Source organism: Hylobates moloch, unplaced genomic scaffold (genome assembly GCF_009828535.3).
Source record: "Hylobates moloch isolate HMO894 unplaced genomic scaffold, HMol_V3 SCAFFOLD_2, whole genome shotgun sequence".
NCBI lineage: Eukaryota > Metazoa > Chordata > Mammalia > Primates > Hylobatidae > Hylobates > Hylobates moloch.
In genome coordinates this window covers 150,325,027-150,340,200 of record NW_026652277.1, presented here as the reverse complement: position 1 = coordinate 150,340,200, position 15,174 = coordinate 150,325,027, and the positions used below count along the sequence as shown (strand labels likewise).

Sequence of the window (15,174 nt, the reverse complement as noted above, 5' to 3'; positions counted from 1 at the left end):
CTAAGAACACAAAACATAAAATGGAACCAAGAGAAAGAAGGCTCTTACTGTCTGCTCTGATTCAATATATGCATGGGAAGTATCTTAATTAATGATAGCAATGGTCAAGGGAACTCTAATGGATTACAGTATTGAGGGTTAGGGTGGGAGGAGTGGGATCAGAGAGGCTGATGGAGAGCCTGAAAGAATTCTTGTTCATGGGGTCAGGATCTTGTTAAGGGGGATGGAGAGGAGATTTTACAATGAGTGTTAGAAATAAAGATTTGGGGAAAGCCAATAAACTCTTAGATATTTTATTCCAGCACCTCTTCTCTCCTTTAAAATGTGTCCCTTACATATTTAAAAGAAGAATTATATTTATTGTAATACAAAACTTCTGACTCTAAACTTCTTAATCCTACAATAATGCCAGACTGTCATAAGGATTATGTACCAATACAGTGTTTCAAATAACTCATATCTGCATGCCTTATACACCTAGGAAGCAAAAACATTACCAACAACATTGGGTAATAAAATATTTAACTCAAGTTTCTATTGATTTCAACACAAAAAAAGCTGGTACATTTCCTGGAACTAGGGACTGGGAGAATGAAGGGGAATTCCTATATGTTTCCTTTTGATTCTATTCAGAAAGTCAGGTGAACCAAGAAAAGAGTTAGAATTTCAACTTGAAATATGAAAATTATTTTCTTCTCATCCCAGATCAATCCATCTGTCTTACGTAGCTTCCCTCTTCTCCTCAGAAATTTTTTTTGAAAAGAACTTATGTCTGATGTCTGATGAAAATAATTTATGTCAGACATAAATTCAGAATTTAGGGCTGAATTTATGTTCATATGCCCTTGTTCCCTGAAATGGTATCAGGGCATAAGGACATATGGAAACACTGTGGGGTACCTGGGAGCAGAAATATTTGGATAATGGAAACGTTTATTGAAACCAAGGGACTTTGAATTATAGAACCGAACCAAACCCAAAATAGACACAAATCTCCATAACTTACAAGTTTCCCTAGATCTTAGAAAGACTCTCAAGAGGGAGAAGCAGTGTTAATGGTTCTAGAATCAGAGATTTAAACCTTAAAAAAAATTCTACATTTTAAATTAACTCATATTCAAACAAGGGGATTCAATCCAAAATTAGGCGAGGGAAGTGAATTTAACTAATCAAAAAACATTTACAGAGCTTAGCACAGTATAAAATTCTATAGAAGCAGCAGAGAATTATAATGTGACCCTGCCCTTAAGGGACTTATAAGGATGATATGTTTAAAAAATAAAAGAATTAAAGGAGAACTTAAAACTTTTTGAATTATTGATTAGTCTTCATATGGAAGCAGGTTTAAACTGTAGAAGACAGGTGAAGTAAATTGCATCTCAATAACAAGAAAGAATGTTCTTAAAATTGGCAATGTTCAAAGGTGGAATAGACTGGCCCATCAGGTAGTAGATTCCTTCATTCAACATTCATTCATATATTGAGCTTTCACCATCTGTCACACATGTCCCGGGGTGATGAGGTTCAACAGTGAGCAGGACACTTCCCTTACCCTCCAGGGGCCACATCCCAGGATATATCATCTCTATCTAGATGTTTACTGGACATGGATGTTCTGAAAGAAAACAGCAAGTTTCTTTTTAATCTCTTTAAGAAGACAAAACATACATATATAATATTAAGTATTGGTATAATTTTAAATTAAAGGTCAAGACAACAGCAAGGAGTGAGAGACATTCAGCAGCACAGAAAAAAATGCTATAGGAGTTCAGAAATAACACTTAGGACTGGGGTGGATTTGGGAGGACTCTAGGGGGAGCTGGAACTCAGACAGATGGAGAACAAGGGCTTTTCAAATAGAAATGGCCATACAAATATGTAAGTAGAGTGTTCAACAAATTGTTGCTCTGATGACTACCTTCCAATATTGGCCCTATTAATAGAAATATTGGCTTACCAGGAAAATTTTTTTTTTATTAAAAGAAAAGACTTCAACTGCCAGTGTGTTTTGGACTGGGATGAATTCATCTGGTTGGCTCAATCTTTTAGTGTTGAGTTGACTCTGAACAATGTCAACAACTGCACTGTACACTTGAATCAATCCAATTACGTCCTGGCTGTCAGTTTTCTTGCACAACATCCTTTCTCAATGCTGTGTTGTGTAATGTACGTGCAAGAAAATATAAACAGCTGATCGCCGGAAAGGATTTAATGTAAAGTTTTTCCAGTGAAACAAAACGTTAAGAATCTGAGTTTGTTTTTCAAACATCACTAAATTTTAGTTATGATTATATCACATTTTCCAAAATGTGTGGCAGTTTTTGCCCTCCTTGCCCTGAGTGTTGGTGCACTGGACACTTTTATTGCTGCAGTATATGAGCATGCGGTGATACTACCAAACAGAACAGAAACACCTGTTTCAAAAGAAGAAGCTTTGCTTCTGATGAACAAGAACATAGATGTTTTGGAGAAAGCAGTTAAGCTGGCAGCGAAGCAGGTATTACCCTTTTATACTTGTAAACGAGACTTGCAGTTTGGTAAAAGAGTATTTGGAATTAATGAGAAACTTTTTTTGCCCCACTTGTTTCGAGCAGGGTGCACATATCATTGTGACCCCAGAAGATGGAATCTATGGTTGGGTCTTCACCAGGGAGAGCATTTACCCCTATCTAGAGGATATACCAGACCCTAGAGTGAACTGGATTCCATGTAGAGACCCCTGGAGGTAATGTCATGTCATTAATTTCTAAACAAAAAGTTGTGATTTTTTAAAACACCAACAGTAAACTCACTGAACTTGACTGGTAATTGTGTTGATATATAGTCAGTCTGTGGCATAGGATGGAGATGCTTTTTTTGCCCTGCAATTTCAACTTTTAGTTTAGATTGAGGGAGTACATGTGCAGGTTTGTTACATGGGCAAATTGCATGACGCTGAGGATTGGGGTACAATGATTGCACCACCCAGCGTAGTATCCAATAGGAAGGTTTTCAGCCCTTGCCTTCCTCTCTCTCTCTCTCCCCTCTATTAGTTCCCAGTGTCTATTGTTCTCATCTTTATGGCCATGAGTTCCCAATGCTTAGCTCCCACTTTTAAGTGAGAACATGCAGTATTTGGTTTTCTGTTCCTGTGTTAACTCACTGAGGATAATGTCCTTTGTTGCTGCAAAAGACTTGATTTTGTTCCTTCTTGTGGGCACCTAGGTTAATTCCATATCTTTGCTGTTGTGAAAAGTGCTGCGATGGACATACAAGTGCAGGAGTCTTTTTGGTAGAATGATTTCTTTTCTTTTGGGTATATACCTAGTAATGGGATTGGGAGTCAAATAGTCGCTGTGTTTTAAGTTCTCTGAGAAATCTCCAAACTGCTTTCCACAATGGCTGAACTAATTTACATTTCCACCAATACTGTATAAGCATTCTCTTTTCTCCATAGCATCTTTTATTATTTGACTTTTTGTTAATAGTCATTCTGACTGGTGTGAGATGATATCTCATTGTGGTTTTACTTGGCATTTCTCTGATGATAAGTGATGTTGAGTGTTTGTTCACATGTTTTTTGGCCACTTGTATGTCCTCTTTTGAGAAGTGTCTGTTCGTGTCTTTTGCCCACTTTTCAATGGGGTTATTTGTTTTGTTTTTGCTTATTGATTTCAGTTCCTTATGGATTCTGGATAGTAGACCTTTGTTAGATGCCTAGTTTGCAAATATTTTCTCCCATTCTGTAGGTTGTCTATTTACTCTGTTGATAGTTGCTTTTGCTGTACAGAGCTCTTTAGTTAAATTAGGTCCTATGTGTCAATTTTTGTTTTTGTTGCAATTGCTTTTGAGGACTTAGTCATAAATTATTTTCCAAGGTTCATGTCCAGACTGGTGTTTCTTAGATTTTCTTCTAGGATTCTTATAGTTTGATGTCATATATTTAAATCTTTAATCCATCTTGAGTTAGTTTTTGTATATGGTGAAAGATAGGGATCCAGTTTCAATATTCTGCGTATGGCTAGCCAGATATTCCAGCACCTTTTGTTGAATAAGGAGTCCTTTCCCCATGCTTATTTTTGTGAACTTTGTTTGAGCTGCAGATGGCTGTAGGTGTGCGGCTTTGTTTCTAGGCTCTCTATTCTGTTCTATTGGTCTATGTGTCTGTTTTTCTAACAGTACCATGTTGTTTTGATTACTGTAGCCTTGGGTAATGTGATGCCTCAGGCTTTGTTCTTTTTGCTTAGGATTGGTTTGGCGATTCAGGCTCTTTTTTGGTTCCATATGAATTTTAGAAATTTGTTTCTAAATCTGTGAAAAAATGACATTGGTAGTTAGAAATAGTGTTGAGGCCAGGTGCTGTGGGTCATGCCTATAATCCCAGCAGTTTGGGAGGCCAAGGCAGGCGGATTACTTGAGATCAGGAGTTTGAGACCAGCCTGGTCGACGTGGTAAAACCCCATCTCTATTAAAATACAAAAATTAGCTGGGCATAGTGGTGTGTGCCTGTAATCCCAGTTACTCGGGAGGCTGAGGCAGGAGAATTGCTTGAAAGATGGAGCGAGACTCTGTCTCAAAAAAAAAAAAGAAGAAGAAAATAAATAGTGTTGAATCTGCAGATACTGCTTATGTTTCATAATGTATATCATCTGGCATATCTCCTGTCTGGTAAATGACTTGAGATACTGATGACTAGTTGGTTATTTGTTGCAATTGTCTTTCAAGAATAGTAGGTGTGACCAGGCATGGTGGCTCACACTTGTAATCCCATTACTGTGGGAAGCCAAAGGAGGAGGGCTGCTTGAAGCCAGAAGTTTGAGACCAGCCTGCGCAGCAAAGCCAGACCCTATTTCTGCAAATAAAAAATTTAACCAGGTGTGGTGGCACACACCTATAATCCCAGCTACTCTAGAGGCTGAAGCAGGAGGATCACTGGAGCCCAGGAGTTTGAGGCTGCAGTGAGCTATGATTGCACCACTGCACTCCAGCCTGGGTGACAGTAAGACCTTGTCTTAAAAAAAATAGTAGGTATAGGCTGGGTGTGGTGGCTCACGCCTGTAATCCCAGCACTTTAGGAGGTGGAGGTGGGCAAATCACCTGAGGTCAGGAGTTCGAGACGAGCCTGGCCAACATGGTGAAACCCCATCTCTACTAAAAAATACAAACATTAGCTGGGTGTGGTTGTGCATGCCTATAATCCCAGCTACTCAAGAGGCTGAGGCAGGAGAATTGCTTGAACCCAGGAGGCAGAGGTTGCAGTGAGCCGAGATCATGCCACTGCACTCCAGACTGGGCAACAGAGTGAGACTCCATCTCAAAAAAACAAATAGTAGGTATATACACAATTTTTATAGTAAATGTGTTCAATTGGGTTTGAACAAAGTGAAAAAGTTGGAATATCTAGAACCTGTGTCCCAAATACAAGTAAGTTGGTTCATCCATGGACACCTGCCTCCTTCACAGGAAGAGTAAGAAGATGAATGAGCCTGTTTCCAAAGAGCTTTGCTATCACTATCATTTACAATGCAATCAATATGGCCAGTGGAAATTGTATAGGACTTGAAAAAGGAAGCCCTACTTCTGGGACCACATTTTACGACCACCTAGCTGAGTGATGTAAGCATATAACCTAAATGCTTAACATTTCTGTTTCTTTACCTGTAAAACAGGGATAATAGAGCCCCTTAATTCTCTTACAGAGTAGACAAGAGTAATGAAGTAATACACATGGAATTTGTACATTGTAATGCACTCTCCAATGCTAGCTGTCACTATTCCTTTTTTTTTTTTTTTAACAGAAGGGACTGAGTCTGAACTTCTTTGTGTTCTTGTCCTTTGAGAGCCTTTAGTAATTATTAGTAGATGTAATTTAGGCATAACTTTCTTAAAGAAAATATGCATAATAAATATGATATCTGTGAAATAGATTATTTTAGTTGTATTAACTTTTAAAAATAGTTTAAGGTTATTTCTTTAAATGGCAAAATTGATGGGTTAAGAAGTCATTTAACTTGCTAATTTTAAATTTACATGCACCTGTTTAGAACTACACCTATTGTGCAAAAAGAGAAACTTCTTTGATAATTTTACCTATGTAAAATTAAGTGGAAAGTCACGCTTAATGGTACAACATTCAGGCTCAGCTATGTGAGTCAGGCCTCACTCTGGGATTTTTCCCTTTGGAAAAATATTCTCTAAACATTGCGTGGTCTGTGTTTACAGAAACCATGTCACTATGACTCAACATCTACTTGCTTATGAGGCGTTTCCCAGAACAGGAAGGAATCATTATTTGCTGCAGTTGATGAGGCTTACACTAAAATGTACTGTGTTTGACTGGGCTAATGAAACTGACTTTTCCAGGGAAAAGATATCCATAAATTTGATAATTAGCTATTGATAAATTATTTTAAGTTGGGATAGTAAGTGACTGATGAAATGTCAACATTGTGAACTCTTACACCTACTTATTCAAATCGCAACCTTTCAGTTGTGTGTTACAAAAAGGAGAAATCCAGTATTTAATATAATGATAATATTGGAAAAGAAAGTCAGTTTTCTCCCTAGTGATATTTATCCCTGAAGAGAATAGTAGAGAGTCATGTGGTCATCTTTGTGTGTTGAAATATTTAGAATGCTGACATGTCAAACAGTTCCATGGGCTTTTTCATGAGTAACTATTAGGAAATATTAAATAACTCAAATTATTTAGTCAAGAAAAGAAAAATTAAACAAAGGACATGATAAACTTATTAAAGGTCTTAATGAATATGAATATTAATAGTATTTCTCTGTTTTTTAAAGAAGAAAATAAAAAGAAAAGGTCTAAACCAGTAGGCCATTAATCTGTCCTTTTTATTCAAAGGTTAGTTTAACCTCAATTGCAGAGGGGCTGTGAGTTCATAGAGAGACATGGAATGGCCTCTAATCACACAATCCATAATAGCAATTTTCATTTACTGAGCACTTACTTGGTCCCAAGAACTGTACCTGGTATAAGATACACATTATTACATTCAATTTATGTAGTTGGCATTACTATTTGCATTACAAATATGTGAAAAAAGGAAGGCTTATGATCTCATGATTGGCCATTAGATTGGCTGGAATTAAAACAGCTATGTCCTTTAAGCAGTGCTAGTGGAATGGACTCTAAGGGCCTAGATGCACCATATTATAATAAAATTTTTAGTGACTAGCAAATCCACTTATTTGACAGAGTGAGCTGGTTGCTAAACATTTTTTGTCTTATTTTCTGCTGAAATCTGCCTCACTTTAACTTCCTTTCATCTTTTTCCTGCATTCTATGCTATGTTCACACATATGACCCATCTCCTATAAATTAAGCCTTTCAAATATTTGAAGCCAGCTATCACCATGCCACATTCTCTTCTTATATCAAGGATAAATATCTTTAATGTGGATGGACTTGGTAAAACAATTTCATGTCTGTACTTATCTCAGGATTTCTCATGTGGATCCACTAAGGCAGAAAGGAAGCTATTATATTACATTTGACAGATGAGGAAACTGAGCCAGCACAGTAAAGTGCTTTTTATTTTTTATTTTAATTTTTAACATTTCCATTACTTACTGCTATATTTGTTTTTTATAGAGACAATCTGGAGGGTACAAACTATTTACTGTCACCTGGCGTTTCTGTTTCCAACCGCATCTCCTATTAGCAAACTTGTACAACTGATGGCTTGGATTATAGAAAAGGTCCTCTCCATTAGCAGAGTCTGCTAAATTTCAAGAGCTTCATTTATCTTCCTGCGAGCACTTCATAAGAGAACGTGCTGCTTCTTTTCATCCTCCTCTTCCTCTTCCGTCTTTTCTTTCCTTCAGTCTTGTACTGTAATCTGGAGTTTGGCGTAGTAAATTAGGTTAGCTTTCAGGAAGATAAACACTACATCACATGAGAGTTTTAAAATATTTTCTGTTGATTCTTGACCTAGAGCTGTTGTGTTATGGGTAATGGGCAAACAAAGTATCACTTTGGTATTTCAGAAATCACTAAAATATAGTAAGTTTGAGGAAATGTCTATTGAATTAGATTCGGCAACACACCAGTGCAACAAAGACTCAGCTGCCTGGCCAAGGACAACTCTATCTATGTCGTGGCTAATATTGGGGACAAGAAGCCATGCAATGCCAGTGACTCTCAGTGTCCCCCTGATGGCCGTTACCAATACAACACTGATGTGGTGTTTGATTCTCAGGGAAAACTGGTGGCACGCTACAATAAGGTGAGAATCACTTGTGCCTTAGCTCAACTTGTTACTTCTTCTGTGTGCTTGTGGTATGTATTTGTGTTTGTTTGTTGAATGTTGGGGAGAGAACTGTTATAGATGTATCTTATAATTATTACATCATAGTTGAAAAGGAGATTTAATTCAGTTCCATATAAGCGTTCTGGGTTTGCATTTATCATAAAACAGAATATGGTAGAATATTTAAATGGATGTGACAATAGCCACACAAAGCTTTTAATGTTCTCTGAAAAAGAAGTAAACATTCTGTTTCATTCATGATTTAATATCAGGTTCATTTTTTAGCCCAATTTGTTAGCATTTCATACTAAGCTACCATATATTCCATTAGGACTTTTTTGATTGCAATGAAAACAAAACCTCAACTGAAAATGGCTTTAAAAAGATGGAAATTTTCTTGCTTATGCACATGTAAAAATGTGTATCATAGAAAGGATAGGTCTCATTTCAGTGCAGTCTGACACTCAGAGGCTCCAAAGTTATCATCCACCCCTCTAGCTCTCCTAGTCCTTTGTTACAGCTTCTTTCTCAGGGGAACTCTCCTTTTAGAAGCCACATTGCTGGAGCAACACGAAATTCACATCTTTATCAACAAAATCTACAGGAAGGGTGCATTTCTCCCTCCTAGAACCCTGCAAAGGCCTTATCACTCCTTAATTCAATAGGTGATGTGCCTTTCCTGAGCTAATCACCAAAGGATGAAGGATAGGCTGCCACATGGGAGGAGAATGGAGGAGCAAGAGGCCTCCATGGACCACAGAGGTGGGAAGTAGCTCTCTCCAGAGCACACACATGCACACAACAGGCCAAACAAAAACCTGAGCAAAACATATGCTGTACTCTTGAGCCCAGGTTAAGTGGAGTTTTGGAAAAAGAATCAGGCTGAAAAGTAAAATAAAATTACTAATGGCTTACTAATTAATAATATGTAGCAACTGCATTATCTAAATTAATTTTCAACGGACTTCACTTCCATAAACCTGGCAGTATCATTGGGACACAGGACAAAGTTTATTTTATTAACATGGTAGTGCTGTTGAAATTTAAAGAATACAGTGGAAAACAATCTGAGAAGTGTAGGATTCAAGATTTCAACCTGTGATTTTAAGATATAAATTTTCACATTTTAAATATCATTTGTACATGTGGTTTCATTCATTGGTTGTAAAAAAATAAAGTTTTTTTATTAATGTCACAGTAAGAAAATTTATAGATTATGGTATAGTGGGGATGATTTTTACAAATGTATGTATAACAGTTTTATTTTGTTGTTGTTGATTTTGGAAATGGAATCTCACTCTGTTGCCCAGGCTGGAGTGCAGTGGTGTGATCTCGGCTCACTGCAACTCGGCCTCCTGGGTTCAGGGGCTCCTCCTGCCTCAGCCTGCGAATATCTGGGATTACAGGCACATGCTATCATGCCTGGCTAATTTTTTTTGATATTTATAGTAGAGACAGGGTTTCACCACATTGGCCAGGCTGGTCTCGAACTCCTGACCTCAAGTGATCCACCCGCCTCAGCCTCCTAAAGTGCTGGGATTACAGGCGTAAGCCACCACACATGGCCTATGTGTAACAGTTTTAAACCTGCATGTCAACATACATGAGAGGAAAGATTTAACGGGGAAAGACTTAATTGGTCACGTCTATTTGGCAGTTTTCTTATTAATTTTCTTCTTCTTTGCTTTTTATTAACAGTACAATCTTTTTGCACCTGAAATTCAGTTTGATTTCCCCAAGGATTCAGAACTTGTGACTTTTGACACTCCCTTTGGGAAGTTTGGCATTTTTACTTGCTTTGACATTTTTTCTCATGACCCAGCTGTGGTGGTGGTGGATAAGTTTCAAGTTGACAGCATTCTCTACCCCACAGCATGGTACAACACGCTGCCCCTCCTCTCGGCTGTTCCCTTCCATTCAGCATGGGCCAAGGCCATGGGAGTCAATCTACTTGCTGCAAATACCCACAACACCAGCATGCACATGACAGGTAACTCACACGGGCCTGCACCAAGTGGGAGTGACAGTCTTAGGAAGGCTTCATAGATTTTCAAGCCACAAACTTTTGTTTAATAACTTTATTACCAATTTTAACATCACAAAATTAATAATAGCATTTGTTCCTACTTAAGGAACATTCATTGTCCTTGTGAATAAAGGAGGCAAACATTATTATCTCAATTTTACTTGAAAGGAAATTGGAGCTGGAGGAAGTCACATAAAAAAATCAAAGCCAGTTCTAAGAAACTTCCTAGCCAATGTGCATTAGTAATATCAAAATAAGTCTGGTTGTTTAGAGTAAAGAGATAACCTACAGAGCAGAAAAAAATGTTTGCAAACTATGCATTTCATAAAGATCTAATATCTAGAATCCATAAGGAACTTAAACAAATCAACAAACAAAAAACAAACTATCCCATTAAAAAATGGACAAAGGACATGAACAGACACTTCTCAAAAGAAGACATACATGTGGCCAATAAGCATGTAAAAATGCTCAACATCACTAATCATTAGAGAAATGCAAATCAAAATACAATGAGATACCACCTCACTCCAGTCAGAATGGCTATGATTAAAAAATAAAAAAACAGATGCTGGCAAGGTTGTGAAGAAAAAGGGAACGTTTATACACTGCTGGTGAAAATGCAAATTAGTTCAGCCACAGTAGAAAGCAGTTTGGCGATTTCTCAGAGAACTTAAAACAGAACTGCCATTCGACTCAGCAATCCCATTAATAGGTATACACCTGAAGGAATATAAATCATTCTACCATAAAGACACATGCGCTTCTATGTTAATTGCAGCACTTTTTGCAATAGCAATAACATGGAATCAACCCAGGTGCTCATCAACGGTGAAGTGGATAAAGAAAATCTGATACATATACACCATGGAATACTACATGGCCATAACAAAGAATGAAATAATGTCCTTTGCAACAAGATGGATGCAACTGGAGGTCATTATCCTCAGTGAATTAACACAGGAACAGAAAATCAAATACTGCATGTTCTCACGAGTTGAAGTTAAACATGGAGTACACATGAACACAAAGAAGGGAACAATAGACACCGGGGCTTACTTGAGGGTGGACGGTGGGAGGAGGGTGATGATTGAAAAACTACCTATTGGATACTATGCTCACTACCTGGGTGACAAAATCATTTGCACACCAAACCCCAGCAACATGCAATTTACCCATGTAACAAACCTTCACACGTTCCCCTTCTATACCTAAAATAAAAGTTGGAAGAAAAAAATACAAATAAATAAAAATATTTCAAGCATTAAAAAAAACTTGTTGAAGCGATAAAAATCTCTTTTGACTTAATCAGGTTTTTAGAGTTTCTCCTTTATCATATTCATGTTCAAAGTAATACAGGCTTCCTCTTTAACTGCTTTGTTGTTTGTTGAATAACAAATCCCAAACACAAATAAACTAAATCATCAGTGGAGAGCTAAAATTATTCTTCACGTTGGGGGAGTTTTCTAGTTTGTTGCTAAGTTAGCTTAAAACTATGCCCTCCATGTCAAATGATAATTTCAGTGCCAGTAGTACCTTATGGAGGACACAGAGTCAAATTGGAACTTAGGCCAATGTAACAGCTATCTCCTTAACTATCTTGAAAACGTGCTTTAATAACTTTGTATTTAATTTCACATAGGAATATTCTATTAGTTGGTCACCATAACAAATCTGAAACCAATGTTTGTTTTTCTTTATGTTGCTTGTAGGGAGTGGAATCTACGCCCCAGAAGCAGTCAAGGTGTATCACTATGACATGGAAACAGAGAGTGGTCAGCTGTTGCTATCAGAACTGAAGTCTCGGCCCCGCCGTGAGCCCACCTACCCTGCAGCTGTTGACTGGCATGCGTATGCCAGCAGTGTCAAGCCATTTTCCTCTGAACAGTCAGATTTTCCGGGGATGATTTATTTTGATGAGTTTACCTTCACTGAACTTGAGAGAAATACAGGAAATTACACAGTTTGCCAGAAAGATCTGTGTTGTCATTTAACTTACAAGATGTCTGAGAAGCGAACAGATGAGGTCTATGCCCTAAGTGCTTTTGATGGACTGCACACAGTAGAAGGCCAATATTACTTACAGGTAGAAATGCTTAAATATGTTAGAGTGGCCTTATTATTACTTTTTCTTCTAGGTTGTCATTGCCTTTCTTTGAAAATTGGGCTGGATTTAGCTAATTTTATAATTAGTAATGTTATATTTATCACTGAATTTTGTCCCCAGAACACATTATTTGTTCAGAACAGAATTAGTTCTTTTAATTGCAAGGCAAAAATATAAAGCAAATTGATTAGTTCTCAGCAGGCCAGGTTCAGGTTTCAAAAACTGCAATTTCTGTGTATTCTCTTTTCCCATCAGGTTACTTTAGAGCAGTGTTTTTCAAATTGTCTTCAACTAAATCCAGAGAAAGAAGGATATTTTACCTCATAACCCAGTGTAGCCAAGTGGATGTGTGACTGAATTAAAAAAAGATATTTAATAGAAATAGTTTATGAAATAATTTAAAATAGAATTAGAAATAGCTATTATTATGTGTAATGCACTCTGATTTTTAAAATCCTAGTCTATTCTATTTGACTTCAGTTTAAAAAGTGCTAATCCTGACCCACTAAACTGATTTTAGGATTCACTAATAAGTTGTTACCTGCAGTTTGAAAAATACTTCTTATGAGGCAATTTAAATATTCCTTTATAGTTTGAAATTGCATTATTTAGCTGAGAAAATATTTGTAAGTTTTCCGACTCCTCTTTTCTTTTCTTCCTTAGATATGCACATTACTGAAGTGTCAAACCACTGACCTGGAAACATGTGGAGAACCTGTGGGATCAGCTTTTACCAAGTTTGAAGACTTCTCCCTCAGTGGCACATTCGGAACACGTTATGTTTTCCCACAGATCATTCTAAGTGGGAGTCAGCTTGCCGCTGAAAGACATTATGAGGTAGGAGGTGTGCAGGATGATAAATTCCTTTGAGCAGAGCAGATGGGTAGAGCAGCATAATGAAAATCTTTGAAATAATGAGAGTATAGCAATATCGTGGTTCACATTCTACAAGAAACACTTTAAAGACGTGGAAACTATGATATGGAATACAGGTTGTGGTTTTAGATTGCCATTAGGCTGTGATGGAGAATTTAGGGTTTATTTTTTTAACATAAATGTGATGTTGACATTCAAGGCAACAGTAAATTCACAGAGAAGCTAAAATAAAAATATTGACTGCTGATAATGGCAATAATGTCATTTGCATGATGTAGAAGGTGCAAATTAAATACACTAAATAATGCATCTACAACTTATTTTCTGGGTATGCTATTTTGAGAAGTTATAATTATAGTAATAACTAATATTTTGTATAGTGTTTCATGAGTTTGAAGAACATATTTTTATACATATTCTTATTTGACCACCTGGGCAACAAATTTGTTTGCTGCACTTTCACGCAAAGTCCCTCTACTTTCAGACTTGAAACATGAACCTGGGTCTTCCAACAGCAAATCCTGTGTGATTTTTACCATTCTACACTGCTTTAGGAGGGAGTGATCTTGCCAGAGAAGGGCTCTAGGTTGTAACCTAAACTCTGCACTGAAGTTAATCCTTTGCTTTCTTTGACCAGATTTCAAGAGATGGATGCTTGAGGAGCCGAAGTGGAGCCCCTTTGCCTGTCTTAGTTATGGCCCTGTATGGAAGAGTGTTTGAGAAGGACCCTCCACGCTTAGGGCAGGGATCTGGGAAATTCCAGTGATCTCCTTTAGCAAGGCCGTTTTAGGATTAGCCTGGCTAAGAGAGGAAGAAAAAAAAGAGATCCGTTAGTGTCTGTTCAGAAGAGATGTCATAAACTTATGGAAACAAATACAATAAACTTAAGCAGATTTGAAAAGCAACAAGTGTGTGTGCAAATTTCACATTTTACATGTTTGGTATAGCACAGGTTCACTTATGGGAGCTGCATTCATCCTCCATGTATGTGAGTTTAAGTATATGTGAGTATGTATATGTATAGTGGAACATATATTTAAATAGGAGGAGGTCCTAGAAAAATCCTTTTGCAGTAACTGCACTAATGTATGCAAGTGTTGTTTCCATCATATGATGGTTAATTTTATGTGTTGATTTGACTGGGTCATAATATGCCCAGATAGCTGGTTAACCATTGTTTCTGGGTGTGTCTGTGGGGGTGTTTCAAGGAAGAGCATAGCATTTGAATTGGTGGACTGAGTAAAGCAGACGGTCCTCCCCAGTGTGGATGGGCATCGTCCAGTCCCTTGAGGGTCTGCAGAGAAAAACAAGAAGGAGGAGGTTTGAATTCATTTTCTGCCAGACTACTTGAGCTGGATAGAGATCTTCTCCTGCCTACATGTATGTGCTCCTGGTTCTCAGGCCTTCAGGTCTGGACTGGAATTGACACCATCAACTCTCCAGCTCTCAGGCCTTCGAATGACACCCCTGGCTTTCCGCATCTCCAGCTCGCAAATGGCAGACCAGACTGTGGGATTTCTCAGCCTTCATAACTGTCTGAGCCAATACCTTATCATAAATCCCTTTCTCTCTCTCTCTCCTGTTGGTTCTGTTTCTCTGGAGAACCCTGACTAATGCACTTCATTTGTAAATACATAGGATGAACTTTGAATATGCAGAGGGTATTTGATTCCAGCCAATTAAGATACAGGAAGTTAAACAATAAGGACATCTTTTAAAGTAACTATGAACAACTTTTTAGCTAGTATTGTCCCTTTAGTCATGACTAATTTGACTCTTGTGTTCTATTTGTATGGAAATTGGATACTTAAAATGGATTTTTTTTTTTTTTTTTTTGAGACGGAGTCTCACTCTGGCCCCCAGGCTGGAGTGCATGCAGTGGCACGACCTCCGCTCACTGCAACCTCCGCCTC

The 15,174-nt window shown here is 37.6% G+C and overlaps 1 protein-coding gene across 1 annotated transcript; it reads left to right on the top strand.

The window, feature by feature from the left end:
- Positions 1-2,284: 2,284 nt before the first annotated feature.
- VNN3 (vascular non-inflammatory molecule 3) lies at positions 2,285-14,027 on the top strand. The gene is made up of 7 exons (XM_032159179.2): positions 2,285-2,497; positions 2,595-2,725; positions 8,036-8,228; positions 9,951-10,242; positions 11,991-12,364; positions 13,049-13,222; positions 13,899-14,027. Exons 1-7 carry the CDS (start codon positions 2,285-2,287, stop codon positions 14,025-14,027), a joined length of 1,506 nt encoding a protein of 501 aa, XP_032015070.1.
- Positions 14,028-15,174: the final 1,147 nt, after the last annotated feature.

Excerpts from the sequence above, each read along its gene's own strand:
- VNN3 (XM_032159179.2), top strand. The coding sequence starts at position 2,285 with ATGATTATATCACATTTTCCAAAATGTGTGGCAGTTTTTGCCCTCCTT. Across the intron at positions 8,229-9,950 it reads TGGTGGCACGCTACAATAAG|TACAATCTTTTTGCACCTGA; the intron begins GTGAGAATCACT and ends TTTTATTAACAG. Across the intron at positions 12,365-13,048 it reads AAGGCCAATATTACTTACAG|ATATGCACATTACTGAAGTG; the intron begins GTAGAAATGCTT and ends TTTCTTCCTTAG.